General features: G+C 42.3%; 1 protein-coding gene across 7 annotated transcripts in view; it reads right to left on the minus strand.

Moving 5' to 3' along the window:
• Nucleotides 1-220: 220 nt before the first annotated feature.
• The window catches only part of LOC147116244 (anillin-like), a 78,717-nt gene continuing 61,246 nt past the window's right edge, over nucleotides 221-17,691 (minus strand). For 6 of the 7 annotated variants that reach the window (XM_085991026.1, XM_085991022.1, XM_085991023.1 and 3 more), the window contains 8 exons: nucleotides 14,399-14,434; nucleotides 14,050-14,071; nucleotides 12,752-12,861; nucleotides 9,544-9,597; nucleotides 8,660-8,746; nucleotides 8,243-8,350; nucleotides 7,119-7,291; nucleotides 221-1,501 (listed from right to left, as the gene is read on the minus strand). In XM_085991026.1, coding sequence (XP_085847152.1) covers nucleotides 1,375-1,501; nucleotides 7,119-7,291; nucleotides 8,243-8,350; nucleotides 8,660-8,746; nucleotides 9,544-9,597; nucleotides 12,752-12,861; nucleotides 14,050-14,071; nucleotides 14,399-14,434 — 717 coding nt within the window. In that variant the 3' untranslated portion in view covers nucleotides 221-1,374. The remainder of the gene's footprint in view (nucleotides 1,502-7,118; nucleotides 7,292-8,242; nucleotides 8,351-8,659; nucleotides 8,747-9,543; nucleotides 9,598-12,751; nucleotides 12,862-14,049; nucleotides 14,072-14,398; nucleotides 14,435-17,691) is intronic. The other variant, XM_085991024.1, reaches the window with a different exon arrangement.

The raw sequence follows: 17,691 nt of genomic DNA on the forward strand, positions 1-17,691 counted from the left end.
TATGTTACGTGGTTTTTAAATCTGCATGAACCAGTTTGAAAAAACGTGAGTCAGCAGCACCACCAGGTATCGCATGCTCCCAGAATTGATATTCATGACCAAAACAAGAGACTGTGCTCGGCCAGGAAGTAAATAGAATGGGTAAGGTTTTGTAGCTTCTGAAAAATGCAAAGTGGAAATTGAAACTAGGCTTTAAAATGGTGAGCAAGCACACAAGCAGAATTATCGAAATATTTATTCTTCAAAAAAAATTACCAGAATTACACTCGTTTTACTTCTAGTAGAATACAACAGGACAGTTAAAACAAAACAATTCAAGTTGTCGTGACAGGATAGAAACAGATCATAGGAGCTCATTACACAAGGTCTTACCAATATTTATTGTAGTATATTCAATTATATGCTAAATTAATTAGTCCTTTATAATCTTGCATTGATAAAAGTGCAGAAAATATCTGGCCTTAGTAAAGGGTGGTTATATAGATATTTTGAACTATTTTCTCCTTTCCCTTCTCCCAGTCAATTGTAACAAGAGCAGCAATGGAGCAAAACCACTTTTTGGCAACTTACACCAAATGCCAACACAAGTACCAGCTCAAATTGCCAGCTGTATGCTCAGAGTTACTGATAACAGTGACGAGATCAGTCCCAAGAACACCAATCACTCCACCATAAAGACAAATGAACACTTCCTCCTCATCTTCTCCCCATCATTGTAGATACCAGGAAGGTCCTAGGATGGATCCCCAATGTATTAGTGGACTTTGGCCTGAACAGCAGGAGATAAAACAAGACTCCCAGTGCTGACCAATATACAGCAGTCACTGCTGGAAGTGTGGGAGAGGACAATCGGGCTCAGCTATGGCACCATCGCCAATCACCAGGCCTGTCAACTCTCAATGTCTGGACTCTCACATGAAGAACAGCCAATTGTGTGAGCTGCCAGCACCCACTGGCAAGGGATTTTCCACTTCGGTGCTCCCAGGAGCACATATTGGGAGACTGCATCCAACTTTCCATTAAAAGTAATCAACAGAATATCATGGGCTGGGGAAAGGGGGTGGGAAAGAGAAAAGAGAAAAAAAAATAGGTTGTTTACTGTAAGCAGAAAGTATCCCCTTAAAATTCCAGCACAACTCAACACTTTCAGGAGGAGAGAAAAGGGGGGTGGGGGGGTTAATGAAAGAGAAGGGGAAGACTTGAGTTCAAGAAATACATTTGATCCCTCTTTACATTATTCTTTGGATTAATCTTGGTTAGCAATGGGTTTCTTAGCAGCAATTAAATAATTCAGTGGTTGTGTATATAGGCAACTACTTGCAAGGCACTTAAATATAAACTGCTCTGACAGGGTAGACCACCACAAAGCCAGCTTCAGATTCCATCCTTGGTCACCGAGGAGTGCAGTGGCAGTTGCCACGTCCTAAGGTTAATCAGAACCTGAGTAAGTTTCTCCATCCACAGGTTTCTCTCTTCTTTCGTGTCAGCTGACAGCCAGTTCCTACAAAAAGAATTCACAAGTACCAGGTTAACAGTTGCATTGTTACTTCCGGTTCCATCTATACTGAAATCTTAAAATTCTTAATTCAAATCTCTGATAAAACTAATCAATTGTTCATACACATACCTGAGGCTTATGCCCCAATATAGATTTCACTTTTTTTTTTAAATTCATTTACGGGATGCAAGTTGCTGGCTAGGCCAGCGTTTATTGCCCATCCCTAGTTGCCCTCGAGAAGGTGAACCGCTGCAGTCCTTGTGGTGGACGTACTCTCAGTGCTGTTAGGTTGGGAGTTCCAGGATTTTGACCCAGCGGTGAAGGAACAGCGATATATTTCAAGTCAGGATGATGTGTGACTTGGAGGGGAACTTGAAGGTGGTGGTGTTCCCATACACCTGCTGCCCTTGTCCTTCTGAGTGGTAAAGGTAGTGGGTTTCTGAGGTGCTGCAGTGCCTCTTGCATATGGTACCTACTGCAAACACGGTGCGCCAGTAGTGGAGGGAGTGAATGTTTAAGGTGGTAGATGGGGTACCTATCAAGCAGCCTGCTTTGTCCTGGATGGTGTCGAGCTTCTTGAGTGTTGTTGGAGCTGCACTCATCTAGGCAAGTGGAGAGTATTCCATCACATGCCTTAATTGTGCCTTGTAGAATACTCAGCCTCGGACCTGCTCTTGCACCTGCAATATTTATGTGGCTGGTCTGTTAAGTTTCTGGTCAAAGGACTGTCTTTAACAAGGGCACCCCACAACCTGGAGTTGAAATGCTGCATCCTGCCAGTGTTGTTTGGGTGTTGCTGTGTATGTACCTTTAAATGATACAGCAACAGGTGTCAAAACTTGGACGGCCATTGGAATTTAATTCATCAAAAAATTAAATCAAATGAGACTGTTATTTCTTACAATATGCACTCACTTGGTAGGTGCCCTTAATTTGGATTAAAATTTTGCATGTGTGCTTCTCAGAACTTTGAGGACTACCTTTTGATGTACCCATTTCAGTTACAAAACAGGTGCTGAAGGTCAGTGAAACAAAACTAGTAAGTGTGGAAATAGCGGTTTCATGAAAGCTTTTGTTGCGGCTGCTACGTCAAACCAATGAAAGAAAGAAAAGACTTGCATTTATATAGCGCCTTTCACAGCCACCAGACGTCTCAAAGCACTTTACAGCCAATGAAGTACTTTTTTTGGGGAGTGTAGTCACTGTTGTAATGTGGGAAACGCAGCAGCCAATTTGCACACAGCAAGCTCCCACAAACAGCAATGTGATAAGGACCAGATAATCTATTTTTGTTATGTTGACACAGGGATAACTCCCCTGCTCTTCTTCAAAACAGTGCCATGGGATCTTTTACGTCCACCTGAGAGCAGAGACAGGGCCTCTGTTTAACGTCTCATCCGAAAGACGGCACCTCCGACAGAGCAACACCCCCCTGGAGTGTCAGCCTAGCTTTATGTGTGCAAGTCCCTGGAACCCACAACCTTCTGACTCAGAGGAGAGTGTGCTACCCACTGAGCCACAGCTGACACTGAAGGGAAAGGAAGGTTTGATTCATGTCTGAAATACTTTGTACTACTAGATAAGAGCATGCTTGGATATGCTGAAGGGAAGAGAAAACTATTGCTGTAAGCTAGCACAATACCCAAAGTTAATTTCATAGAATCATACAGCACAGAAGGAGGCCATTCAGCACATTGGCTAGTTCTTTCAAAGAGCCAGAGCAGAAACAATTAGTCCCACTCACCCACTCTTTCACCATAGCTCTGCAAATGTTTCCTTTAAGTATTTTAAGTATTTATCCAATTCCCTTTTGAAAATTGCTATTGAATTGGCTTCCACCACCCTTTTAGGCAATATATTCCAGATAATCATAACTCACGGCATAAAAACCATCTCATCTCCACTCTGGTTCTTTTGCCAATTATCTTAAATTGGTGTCCTCTGGTTACTGACCCACCTGCCAGTGGAAGCCATTTTGCCTTATTTACACTATCAAAGCCCCCCAATTTTGAACACCTCCATTAAATTTCTCCTTAACCTTCTCGGCTTAAAAGGAGAACAATCCCAGCTTCTCTAATCTCCAACATACATTTGATGAACTATCCTGATGCATGTTTTATGATTTTACTTAAATCCACAATTTTAAATAAATGCAGACCATGTACAAGATTAAGAAAAAGCAACAGTAAAAGGATCAGCTTGGCTCAATTTGTAGTAATGTTGCACCTGGGTCAAAAGGTTGTGTATTGAAACCCTACTCCAGGACTCGAGCATGAAAGCTTGCACTCACTGCATTAGAGGTTCCTTCTGTCTGTTTCAGTCATTCAAATGGATGTTAAAGATCTGATGGGACTGTTTAAAGAGCAGGGAATTTTAAGATCTTGGCTAATAACCCCCAAAGCCATAAAAAAAAATTCACCAAGATCCAACAAGTTGAATGACTCGTGTACAAAATGACTACTACAACAAAAGCAAAATACTGCAGATGCTGGAAATCTGAAATAAAAACAAAATGCTGGAAACACTCAGGTCAGGCAGCACCTGTGAAGTTAATGTTTCAAGTTGATGACCTTTAGTCAGAAATGACTACTGCATTTGACTGCACAACAGTACTTGCACATCCAAGTTAAAAAAAAGGAACTTGGGTTTATATAGCACCCAACACATTGTTGAGATGTCCCAAAGCACTTCACAGCCAATGAATTACTTTTGAAATGTCAGTTGTTTTGCAGGTAAATGCAGCAGTCAATTTTGTGCACAGCAAGGTCCCACAAGAAATTAGATAAATGACCAGACAATCTGTATTTTTGGTGGCGTGGATTGAGGGATGAATATTTTCCTGGGACACCCAAGGAATTCATTATTCTTCAGCAAATAGTACCATTATATCTTTCAGATCCACCTGAGCAGGCAGATGGGGCCTTGGTTTAACATCTCATCTGAAAAGGTGGAACATCGACAATGTAGCACTTCCTCTGTGCAACACTGTCAGCCTAGATTATGTGCTCAAGTCCTGGAGTGGAGATTGAAACCATATCCTCAGACTTCGAGGCAAGAGTTCTACCACCTGAGCTAAGCAGACCATCTCCAACAAAAGTAATTCATGGAGATGCTGAAGAAACAAGGTGTCAGCCATACAAGTCTTTACTTCCATTAACTGAAAAACGCAATGGAGTTCAAGTTCAGAATCAGATACCAATGGAAGAGGCCTAATGAATCACAACAGCACTGCACCATTTACAGAGTCTACAGGGAATCAACACTTGGAGAGTTTAGAAAGTTGGAAGGGAAGTCAACCTGGTCAAGTGTCACGATAGCAAAATCCTGCAGCTGCTGGAAATCCAAAATAACAACAGAGAATGCTGGAAAAACTCAGCAGGTCAGGCAACATCCGTGGAGAGAAATTTGAGTTGACGTTTCAGGTTGAAACCCTTCTTCAAAACTGGAAAGAAAATAAAAAGATCAAAGGCAAAGCTACGATCGAACATAAGAAAAGGAGTTTTGAAGAAGGGTTTCAACCTGAAACGTCAACTCAAATTTCTCTCCACGGATGTTGCCTGACCTGAGTTTTCCAGCATTCTCTGTTGTTATTTTGGATTTCCAGTATCTGCAGTATTTTGCTATCGTGACACTTGACCAGGTTGACTTCCCTTCCAACTTTCTAAACTCTCCAAGTGTTGTTGATTCCCTGTAGACTCTGTAAATGGTGCAGTGCTGTTGTGATTCATTAGGCCTCTTCCATTGGTATCTGATTCTGAACTTGAACTCCATTGCGTTTTTCAGTTAATGGAAGTAAAGACTTGTAACCCAAAGATGTGCGGGTTAGGTTGATTGGCTATGATAAATTGACCCTTAGTGTTAGGGGGATTAAATACGTGGGGTTATGGGGATAGGGTGGGATATGTGTTGGTGTAGGGGTTACGGGGATCGGGTGGGATGTGTTGGTGCAGGCTCGATGGGCCAAAATGGCCTCTATCTGCATTGTGGGGTTTCTGTGATTCTGTGAAAAAGGTATTAGAAGCCAGATGAGATGGTAATGGGCCCGTGGAGACAAAAGGCAGCTGAGATTAGGTGTGAAGTGTACTGGCAGGATAAGGACAGCTGCCAGGTGAGAGAGAGAAACAAAAAGGAGAGGGGGGGAGGGGAGAAAAGGGAGGACCCAAAACAAAGGGGTGGAAAAAATTAAAAGGAAAAAAGTGATAGAGGCCGAGGTTATGATCTGAAATTATTGAACTTGATATTGAGTCCAGAAGGCTGCAAAGTGCCTAATCGGAAGATGATTTGCTGTTCCTAGAGTTCACGTTGAGCTTCCGTGGAACAATACAAGAGGCCAAGGACGGTGAGGGCCGAGTGGGAATGGAGCGGTGAATTAAAATGACAGGCGACCGGAAGCTCGGGGTCACCCTTACGGACTGAACGGAGGTGTTCCGCAAAGCGGTCACCCAATCTGCGTTTGGTCTCCCCAATGTAGAGGAGACCGCATCGTGAGCAGCGAATACAGTATACTAGATTGCAAGAAGTACAAGTGAATCGCTGTTTCACCTGGAAGGGGTGTTTGGGGCCCTGGACAGTGGGAAGGGGGGAGGTATAGGGGCAGGTGTTACATCTCCTGCGCTTGCACGGGAAGGTGCCAGGCAAAGGGGAAGGGCTGTTGGGGGTGATAGAGGAGTGGACTAGGGTGTCTCGGAGGGAGCGGTCCCTACGGAATGCTGAGAGGGGAGGGGAGGGGATGATGTGTTTGGTGGTGGGATCACTTGAGGTGTAGCGGAAATGGCGGAGGATGATCCGTTGAATGTGGAGGCTGGTGGGGTGAAAGGTGAGGACAAGGGGGAACCCTATCGTGGTTCCGGGAGGGAGGGGCAGGGGTGAGGGCAGAAGTGCGTGAGATAGAACGGACACGGTCGAGGGCCGGTGTTGACCACGGTAGAGGGGAATCCTCGGTTGCGGAAAAAGGAAGACATGTCGGAAGAACTGGTGTGGAAGGTGGCATCGTCGGAGCAGATACGGCGGAGGCGGAGAAACTGGGAGAATGGAATAGAGTCCTTGCAGGAGGCGGGGTGGGAGGAAGTGTAGTCCAGGTAGCTGTGGGAGTCAGTGGTCTTGTAGTGAATATTGGTCGATAACCTATCCCCAGAGATGGAGACGGAGAAGTCGAGGAAGGGAAGGGAGGAGTCAGAGATGGACCATGTGAAGGTGAGGGAAGGGTGGAAATTGGAGGCAAAGTGAATGAAATTGTCTAGTTCGGGGCAAGAGCAGGAAACGGCATCGATACAGTCATCAATGTATCGGAAAAAGAGGTGAGGGAGGGGACCTGAGTAGGACTGGAACAAAGATTGTTCCACATAGCCCATGAAAAGGCAGACATAGCTAGGACCCATGCAGGTACCCATAGCAACACCTTTAATTTGGAGGAAATGAGGAGTTAAAAGGAGAAGTTGTTCAATGTGAGAACAAGCTCAGCCAGGCAGAGGAGGGTGGTGGTGGATGGGGACTGGACTCCAAAATTACCAGACCAGTTTAAGGACAGGGACTTGAAAGCAGGTCAGAATTTTTGGTGGAGGAGTGAGAAAGAGAAACGTACAACACATCCTAAAAAGCACCAGCAGTTAATAAGACTTACTTGGTAAAGCAGAGTTTGTTTCTACACTGAGCGATGAGAGTTTCACGATCATCTTTGCACTCTGGCCGCGCTGTAATCAGTTCAAATGTTTTGGGTCGGGAACAGAACTCACGGCTGGCAGGTTCAATCTTGTCCTTGGTGCAGTTGGCCAAGTTAATACAGCCAATAGGTTTCTGGGCAAAAATAAAGTATGTTAGTGCCTTCATATATTTCTAAAATGGTTACAATCCACATACACAACTGGTATTTCAAAAAAAGAACCAAATTATATTGCACAATTTTATATATTTGAGCTGGGACACAGTCAATAAAGATAAATAATCTACATTGCATTACAAAGTAGTAACTCATTGAGGTTTAGAGGAAGTCCCAGTGCAAAAGCAAACCTTGAACCATTTATCATTTCTCAAGGTGCATGAATGCCTTGCCACACACCAGGACTTTATTTTGTATAATATACAGACTTAAGTGTACTGTATGATATGGCACTGACCCATACAGGTGTGGAAGATCCCAAATTTAATCCTTAGAAATATATAGTTAGTTGATCCCAGCCAGGACAGGAAAGCTATAATTAGCCTCAGGGTCCCTGGACTGGAGAACAAAATCATCTGCTAGGGTCCCTGTCTGGATCACTGCCCGATTGCCCTTGGATATGCAGATGTTGGGACAGGATCGTGCTCTTCTGCAATGGTTAAGGACAGGGACTTGAAAGCATGGTTGGATGGCCTGATGACTGTTCAGGATGTCATGTGAAGGATTTCAATTTAAGCTAGTTATCAGAGTGGCGCTGGGTGGCACCTTTGGAACCACACTTCAGCACAGCCAAGGGGGAAAATTAAGTTAGAAACTTAGCTATGCAGTTTAATTTTGCCGGCAGGTGATATGGTAACACACAGGCTCCTATGATCAAACTGGTTTGATAAACAGCAGCAGTATGGATAAATCAGGAACCTGCATACCAATAAAAATTGGCTTGCAGCAACACAACAGAATAACTTTGTTTTTTTAAACTTGCAATTGGTCCCAAAGTTTTATAGTATTGACATTTGGCAAATGTCCAAGTAGTTTAGATAAAGACTAAAACAAGTCTGTGTAGTAGAAGTTGCATGTGGTTATTTCACCTTGTGTTTCTCTTCATTGGGATAGGTCCAATAGGAAAGAGCGTTGCCAGACAGCACAAACCAGCGACGATGCCATGCACCAAACCCACTCACGTCCTCAAATATAGTCTGTAAAAACCAACAGGCATGAGAACACAACACGATTCTTGCCTTGCCAGAGTACTGAAGTCAAACATGTTCTCAAACACATTTTAAATTGCCCTGCATTAGTACAAAAACTGCTTGGTCAACAAACATAACTAAATAATGTAAGTCGGCTGCACCAGCAACACTATAGTATACAGGGAAAAGATAACTACCACAGCATTGCTTCTGCACCCCATCCTTTAAAAGGATGTTTGGTACATGCTTCAAAGAAAAAGTCCTTCTCCCTCTCTCATTAGTTGGAATTAAAAAAAAATGAATCAGCACAATTACCAGGAATCCTGAATGTTCAACAGTGGAGTGAAAATGACACTGGAGTTTCAAATAAATGGCACCTTCCAGAGGAGACAGGAAAGGAACCTGCATTTGGTCAAAAAGAAAATGCATTAGTAACACTTCAAGCATAATTTAATCCCATAATACAGGGTTCACACAGTATAATATCCAGATCAGTAATAGAAAATTGTCAGTGAACAGAACAGCAGCAATAGGCACAAATACTGAGCATGTACTTATATGGATAATGCTTAATAGAATTTGTAAAGGTTATACTCATTACAAGGACCAAGAATCTGATAGACAATCAGGTGTGCAGCTCTTGTAACAGGGAATAAAGCTATAGCTCAGCTGCTATGCAACTTCTACACTACAGACTTGTTATAATGTTAAGCACTTATTGAAGACAGAACTATGCAAAGGAAGCAAGCCAGAAAAGAGGGAAATTCCAGCCATATGCATCAGCTACTACCACGCTGCATGAAGCTGTAGTTTGGACTAGAGAACACATTTATGTGGAATACATTATATATTTCCACACACCACTAATCAAATTTCCATACGTAATCACAATTTACTGTAGTGTGCAATATGTAGCACAACACAATGTTCTGCAAACATTCAACTGGTTTAACAGCCACTATAGTACTTGACTGAATCAGACCCTAAAGCAACAAAAGAATTCCCTAGCTCTTCAATGCACATTAATGTAGATCCCATTATATGGAAGTGTATTGAGGGGTTAAAGTGACTGTTGATATTGGATATTTGTTTCATCCATCATGGGCAATGCAGAACCAGATCATTTTCTAGTCCCAAACTAAAGCTCTGATACAGGAAAATCTAATTAGGTGTATAACATATTAGGTAACTATAGCAACCTTGTCCTGAAACTCATCTCCAAGTAGTTGCCTGACTTTTCCATCAAACTTCATCTACAGTAAAGAGAACACAAGTAAAAAGTTAATTGATATTTACAACTTACAAATATTGAAAAAGGAGTCGTTGCTGGATGGCAATTGGGAGACATCGGAGCTGGGAAACCTCAGTGGCCGGCCAGCAGCTCCGATATCTTGTGAATGATCAGGCTGAGCAGTGGGGATTTCCTATAAAGCTACTTGCCATTGCTCCCAGGGAGGTGAGCAGCAGCCACTTGTGGAGAGGGGTAGCTCAAAATGGCAGTTTCCATTAGGAGCAAAAACCACCTGTAGGACTGAACCTCTAAAAAGGTGGAGTATTTAGTGGTTTCTCATTTGTGCCCAACACATACTGCTTAGAGATTAGTTTTAAATTTTAATTTGTTGGTTACATTCTGTAAAAGGGTCAAGTGACTGTCCTGCATAGCATAGTATAAGAAGCCAGAGCAGTTTTTTAATTTAGTTTTATTTTGTTAAATTAGAGCTTTCCAAGTCCAAGTCCAATTTTACACGATGAACAAAACTACTTATCCCTGTTTAGCAGGATCTCCTGTGCAGCATGCAAAACAAACCTCACTGAAATGTTCAGATTTTGTCCAAAGACATCCCACTCATTTCAAGAGGAAAAAGTCTATCGTTAGGCCCCTTGTAAAGAGTCAAAAAGTACTGAACTGCAGGTAGGGGGCCTAAAATCTAAGAACAAACTCAAGGCAATGCCAAGAATCCACTGCTTTATTTTGATTAACGCAGTCCAAAATCTACCAAGGCTTGAACCAGACAGTCAAGCAACTCACTTAGAAGCCAAGATAATAGTTTTTAAAATCTTGTATAATTGATGAGCAGGTGTTTATTGGGTACACATCTAGCAAAGCATTTGAGAAAATGCCCACAGTAAATCAGAACCACTACCTGTTCAATGCTGTAGTCTGTTCACTCAAGAGTCAAGTTGCAGTTGACAGTTGTGCACAGGGTGGCACTAGCACCATGCATGCCATTCACTAGAATAATTGCAAGTTCACAGAACTTTGTAATTTATTGAATTAACACGTTTCCCTGATACTCCAAACAGAACGTCATTCACCACCCCCCCCCCCACCCCAATGAGAAGCACTTTGCATCTTCAAGATTCTCATTTCCTTTCTCTCCCTTTACAGTCCATACATTAAGCAGCTTTGCTGCTCGAAGTTCGCTAAGTTGCAAGATAATGAGTTGCACCATAAATATCTTGGTGAAACAGATAAAGTGGCCAGCAAAGTCCATTGCACAGAAGTCAATCAATTTAAGGCAGGTATCAAGAGTCGTATAGTTTACATCTTCAAGGGATCATCAATTAAAATTACAAATTGTGCAGATTAATTGTCCCATGGTCAACTCCCCCACTTCATCCAGATCAACTCATGTCTTGTACTTTAGACCATCCTGGCTTTCTGATTGGACAAGTCTTCAACAGCATGTGTCTGGACCAGATCATCCCTTTCCTTCAATTGAAACCACCATGTGCTCCATTTGTCAAACCCAAAGACAGTAAACAAATTAAACCTCGCCCTGCTCATTCAACCAGATGAAAAGCAGGGTACAGAGTATTCCCTGGCTGCTTAAAAACTATGACCAAGTGTTGCTCCAGTCACACGCCCAGTTATTTATGTTTCAATTTATATTTAATCAAAGTTAGCCAAGGAGCCTACATTTTCTCAAAGATAATTAGGTACATTGAACAATTGCCATGCATCAAAAACTGCACATGCCTTACAAACAGGGTAAGGCTGGATTAGATATCAGACTGTATTCAGGCAATAGTTTTGGAAGCACTTTAGTTATTTCAGAAATTAACTTGGAAGGGCCTGTAAAATGTTGCGTAACTCTGCTGTATGATATATAAAACTGATTAAATATGCCTCATGTATAGCTTTCTTGTGAATAGGCAACTTATGCAAACAAAGAATCAACTGTAGACATCATCAGTGCTTATACAAGTTCACTTTGCAAAGGCGCCGACTCCCTGCAGGTACAGTTTCACAGAAGCCAGTTACCCTCAAACATTTCCCATGTTGGCATTATTCATGAGCCTGGTTGCCGGGCTATTTAACTGCTGTAAAAACTTGGGGATTTTGGGGGGGGTGGGGGGAAGATAAAAAAAAAAGGAACCACAGGCAACCCGGATCTTGTCCTCAGCACTGGAGTCACTGGATACTGCTCTGGAACCAGAGTGGATTTTCCCCACCCCACTCAAAAGACATTTTCCAATTACAGTGCCTCTACCGTCTCCTTGGCTGAGATCAGCTACATCAGCACCTATTAGAAATACCCGGATGAAGAGAGATGCAAGGTATGGTCAGCTACTTTTAGTACCCAACAGAAAAGTAGATTCACAACTCTTAGGTCAGATGAAGTTCGAAGGTGTTACTGCAGTGGTGCAAGCTCAGCAGCGAGTCTATCTGCCACTTCCCTGGTCTGCGGGTTCAACTACTCATTAGATAAACTTCTAGCCTTCACAAGTTTAAATATCCTAACTTTAATGAAGCTTCAGGCAAGCTCACTAAGAGCTAGGATTACAATAACTGCAACTTGGTTCCGCTGTATAAAATGGGAACTCCTTGTCGGGGGACAACATAAAGTACCGAAGCAATACGGATCCATCACGATCACAAAGCTTCGCTGGCTATTGCAATTGGTATAACTACAGTGTGAAAGCAGGATCCTGACGAGACTCCTCTTTGCCCAGACCATCTCCAGTTTGATTATACAAAATCTACAAGTCTGCAGAGCAAAACTGGAGGAAATAGTACAAAATGTTGGTGTACAGAAAACTAGCACTGGTTATCCAACAGATGTAGAATCCTACTGAAATTTCAAATGGATTTTTGTGATTTTGCTACAGTCACTTCCCCCAAGAAGCAAAATCAATCCAGCCTACAGACACCAAGTGAAGTTGCTGGGGTTCAGGAGGCAGTGGCAAGTAGATTGAACTGATCCGTGTCTCATCTTCTGCATAATAAATCAGCACAGCTCAACCTGGTAAACTTACTTCAAGGACATCGGACCAATTAAGGGATTCGAATTCAGTCGAAGTGGAAGCTGAAGGCCATGGCTAGCCAGCCACCTCATATCACATCACAAAACCTTAATGCAATTAGACAGCCAATGATCAACTTATTAAAAACCCAAGACTTACTTTGTCCAGTGGAAACTTGTCCTTGTCCAGAGATGCCAGAGTGATTTTGTGTGACCCGACCAGCACAAACTTACTGGTGTGTACAGCATTGCCAACAGCAGGACTAGCAGCTGCAAGACAAAGTATAAAAGCACAAAGAAAATTAAATGGGCAGCTATTCAAATGAGGGTTGGCAGAGTTCAGAATAACAGGGTATAGACTTAAATTAGAGCTAGGCCTTTCAAGGGTGAGGTCAGGAAGCACTTCATACAAACAATAGTGGACATCTGGAACTCACTTCTCTTCCCTCCCACCCCCTCAAAAAGCTGTTACGGTTAGAGCAATTGAAAATTTCAAAACTGAGATTGATAGATTTGTTAAGCAAGGGATATAGAACCAAGGCAAGTAAATGGATAAAGATCAGCCATGATCTAATTGAAAGGCAGAGCAGGCTCAAGGGGCTGAATGGCCTACTCCTGTTCCACCTGATTCAGTAGATAAATTCACCACATTGTCTGGTACCGAGCTACACAGATCAAGGAAGTTGCAGTCCATGCCAAGTTTGCAGAGCTCAGCCAGGAGGACAATGGGTTTACTAGAACTACTTCTGCATCCCCAAATTACTAGTGGAAAGTAAAAAGAAACAAAGCCAAACCTGTGGTCTGTACTGGGACCTCTGACAAAGACCAGGAGGGGGACGACAAAGGAACTCCCCATCCAGGCTCATGTATACATACAAGCAAGTCATGCAAGCAAGTTACCAGTGAGCCTCAAAGGCTTAATGAATCAACACCCCCCCCACTCCCAAGCCAGAAGAACAGTAAGTTTGAACGTGTTATTTTTCCACCAGTGCCGAGGGCACATCTATTCTAGTCTGCAGTTTGAAAAAAAAAGTGAAACCTGGTTACCATGTTACTTTTTCAATATTGTTTAAATACATGACAAGCTCTGAAGTTACCACATTGGGAGCCACAGTGGTGCACCTGCTTAATGCAGCTTACTAGAGATTCATCATGTCAAGTTCACAGTCTCTGCTCAAAACCATCAAAAAAGAGGTCTAGAGCAAAACACAAGGCAATCTGGAGAAAGATACAAGTAGATATGTATCCTTGTTTGCAAGCCTTACTGGCCAATTACAGAGCTGTTGTAGGGAGATCATTTACTCAACTGCTGAGAGAAATAGCAGGAAAAAGTCAGATTCATTATATTGCCGCTGGTGGTACATCACAAGTTATGCAGCTTCATTTTTTTTTTTTTTTTTTTTAAATTTAAAAAAAAGGGTTCTTGATCAAACATTTTAGATTTTCATATAAACTCACCAGGAGATTGCAAGCTCGATTTCTGAAAGGAAAGAGAGACAAATGTGAACTGTTTCCTAATGGTAACTTACGATACGAGAGCTACAATTCTAAAAACAAGCCACAGAAGTAGATTCACTACACTGAGCTTTGTAAATGATTATAAAGCAATCAAGATACAGTATACCTTGCAATAATGACATCTCAGCCCCATTTAAATACTGCTCTTCAGTCATTTACATACTGTGCTGCGATTTGGCTTACTCCAACAAGCAGCGTTAACAATTGATGTTCAGCTCTTAACTGATGAGGGGGCACAATCCTAATATTGGCAGAATTTCAGACCATCACTAAAAAAAAAAGTACTTACAGTAATAGAGGTTAGCAGCTTCTTTGGGGTCATAACCTGTGTAACAATACACAAAGAAGATTATACTTCAGTTGCTTTTTACATACAAATCATCAGCAAGGATTTAAGAAAATAGGGCACAGATCACAGAACAGGAAAAAGTCTGCATTTGCCATTACCACATCTACATAGTTTTATTCAAACACTGCTTTTCAGTTCATTTTAATCTGGACTCTGTTCAACTGAGTTGAAGAGCCAGAAGCAGACATGTTTTCAAAAGGTAAATCAGCAACAGTCAAGAGTGACAGAACAGTATCTGCTCAGTCATTGGGAGTACCATATTAAAAAAGGTACTCGGGTATTTAGAAGAACATAAGAAATAGGAGCTGGAATCGGCCATTTGGCCCCTCGAGCCTGCTCCGCCATTCACTGAGATCATGGCTCATCTTCTACCTCATCTCCACTTTCCTACACTATCCCCATATCCCTTGATTCCCTTAATATTCAAAAATCTATCGATCTCTGTCTTGAATATACTCAATTGAGCCTCCACAGCCCTCTGGGATAGAAAATTCCAAAGATTCACCACCAAGTGAAGAACTTTCTCATCAGTCCTAAATGGCCGACCCCTTATTCTGAGATGGTGACCCCTGGTTCTAGACTCCTCAGCCAGGGGAAATATCCTCCCTGCATCTAACCTGTCAAGCCCTGTAAGAATTTTGTATGTTTCAATGAGATCACCTCTCCTTCTAAACTCCAAATAATATAGGCCCAATCTACTCAATCTCTCCTCATAGGACAATCCCCCCATACCAGGAACCAGTCTGGTGAACTTTCGTTGCTCTCTCTATGGCAAGTATATCCTTCCAGTTAAATTAGCAGTTCAATTATGATTACAGTCTACATATGGTGTACCCAGCACAGTTGTTAGATTTGCAGGCAAGTGACATGGGTACTGACATCTTATGTAACCAGCATGAACAGATTACAGACTAAGCACCACATTTTAGTTTGTGATATATTATGTTTTAAGTTATTATTCCTGGAATATTTACCTTTAGCATTTTTCAGCAGCTTTATGAATCAAGGCCTCCATGTAACCTGCAGTTTTTAATTGAGTACTGTACTAATTGTCATTTGGAACCCAGACTTAGAGAGTGGGCCTGGCAATATTAGAATGGTCAATAAAAGCAAGAATGTCACAGTATCAAGTTATTGCATTTTTGATTTTGCCAGAGATCTTGTGGTTGGGCTTTACTGAACATTTTAAAATAAGCTCCAATTGTAAACTGGTTATATTTTAAAAAGGAATTCAGCCTCAAGTTGAAAATGTTAGTCATGCACTAGTTGCATGGTTTATAACATGCAGCATGAAAGTCATTTGCAAATTGTACATGTACATAAATTGATCAAATTACAAATTTTAATTTACACACATGGCACTTTAGCCTCATGACAATATTAAAAGGAAATTTAAACCTGGATGGACATTAATGTAACATTGTAATTATAAGCCAGCTAACTGCCATTTTGATTACCATTGTTGTAAACAGTTCATCAATAGACTGCCTACCTAGTGGGAAAGAACAGGAGATGAATGATGAACAGATTGCCTGGGATAAGTAATATTAGTACCCTACACGGATACCTCACAGGGCTGAACAGTTTGGACTCAGGTACTGTCTTTATACCCAGACAGCTTAGATTGCAGTGTTCTGAGGAGCATAACCATTAGATGTTGTGGTATTTTACCTTCTCCATTAAAGAACTTCAAACAGAATTACACCAAGTGCAGAAGGAAGAATTTAATTTGAGAGAGACAGTATACTCAGATGGCAGGCAAAATAAAAAGGAAAATCCCAAGGTGTTTTATAAATATATTAAGGGCAAGAGGATAACCAGGGAAAGAGTAGGGCCCATTAGGGACCAAAGTGGCAATCTGTGTGTAGAGCCAGAAGATGTAGGTTCGGTTTTAAATTAATATTTTTACATCTGTGTTCACTATGGAGAAGGACAATGTAGGCATAGAAATTAGGCAGGGGATCGTGATATACTTGAACAAATTAGTATTGAGAGGGAGGAGGTACTAGCGGTTTTAGCAGGCTTAAGTGTGGATCAATCCCCAGGCCCAGACGAGATGTATCCCAGGCTGCTGTGTGAGGCAAGGGAGGAGATTGCAGGGGCTCTGACACAAATTTTCAGAACCTCTCTGGCCACAGGGGAGGTGCCAGAGGACTGGAGAACAACTAACATAGTACCATTAGTCAAGAAAGGTAGTAGGGATAAACCAGGAAATTACAGGCCAGTGAGCCTAACATCAGTGGTAGGGAAATTATTGGAAAAAATTCTGAGGGACAGAATTAGTCTCCACTTGGAGAAGCAGGGATTAATCAAGGATAGTCAGCGTGGCTTTGTCAGGGGGCGATCATATCTAACCAATTTGATTGAATTTTGCAAGGGGGTGACTAGGTAGTGCAGTTGATGTAGTCTACATGGACTTCAGTTTGACAAAGTCCCGCATGGGAGACTGGTCAAGAAGGTAAGAGCCCATGGGATCCAGGGCAATTTGGCACATTGGATCCAAAATTGGCTTAGTGGCAGGAGGCAGAGGGTGATGGTCGAAGGTTGTTTTTGTGACTGAAAGCCTGTGTCCAGTGGTGTACCGCAGGGTTCGGTGCTGGGTCCTTTGCTGTTTGCAGTGTACATTAATGATTTAGATATGAATGTAGGAGGTATGATCAGTAAGTTCGCAGATGACAAAAATTGGTGGAGTGGTAAATAGCGAGGAGGGAAGCCTCAGACTACAGGACGATATAGACGGGTTGGTTAGATGGGCAGAACACTGGCAAATGGAATTTAACCCTGAAAAGTGTGAGGTGATGCATTTTGGGAGGACTAACAAGGCAAGGGAATACACAATGAATGGTATGACCCTAGGAAAGACAGAGGATCAGAGGGACCTTGGTGTGCATGTACATAGATCCCTGAAGGCAACAGGACAGGTAAAGAAGATGGTTAAAAAGGCATATGGGATACTTGCCTTCATTAGCCAAGGCATAGAATATAAGAGCAGGGAGGTTATGATGGAGCTGTACAAAACGCTAGTTAGGCCACAGCTGGAATACTGTGTGCAGTTCTGGTCGCCACACTATAGGAAGGATGTGATTGCATTGGAGGGTGCAGAGGAGATTCACCAGGATGTTACCTGGGCTGGAGCGCTTCACCTATGAAGAGAGACTGGACAGGCTGGGGTTGTTTTCCTTAGAGCAGAGAAGGCTGAGGGGGGACCGGATTGAGGTGTACAAAATTGAAGG

This window comes from Somniosus microcephalus, chromosome 6, assembly GCF_052327205.1.
Source record: "Somniosus microcephalus isolate GS21.2 chromosome 6, FLI_Smic_1.0, whole genome shotgun sequence".
Lineage (NCBI taxonomy): Eukaryota > Metazoa > Chordata > Chondrichthyes > Squaliformes > Somniosidae > Somniosus > Somniosus microcephalus.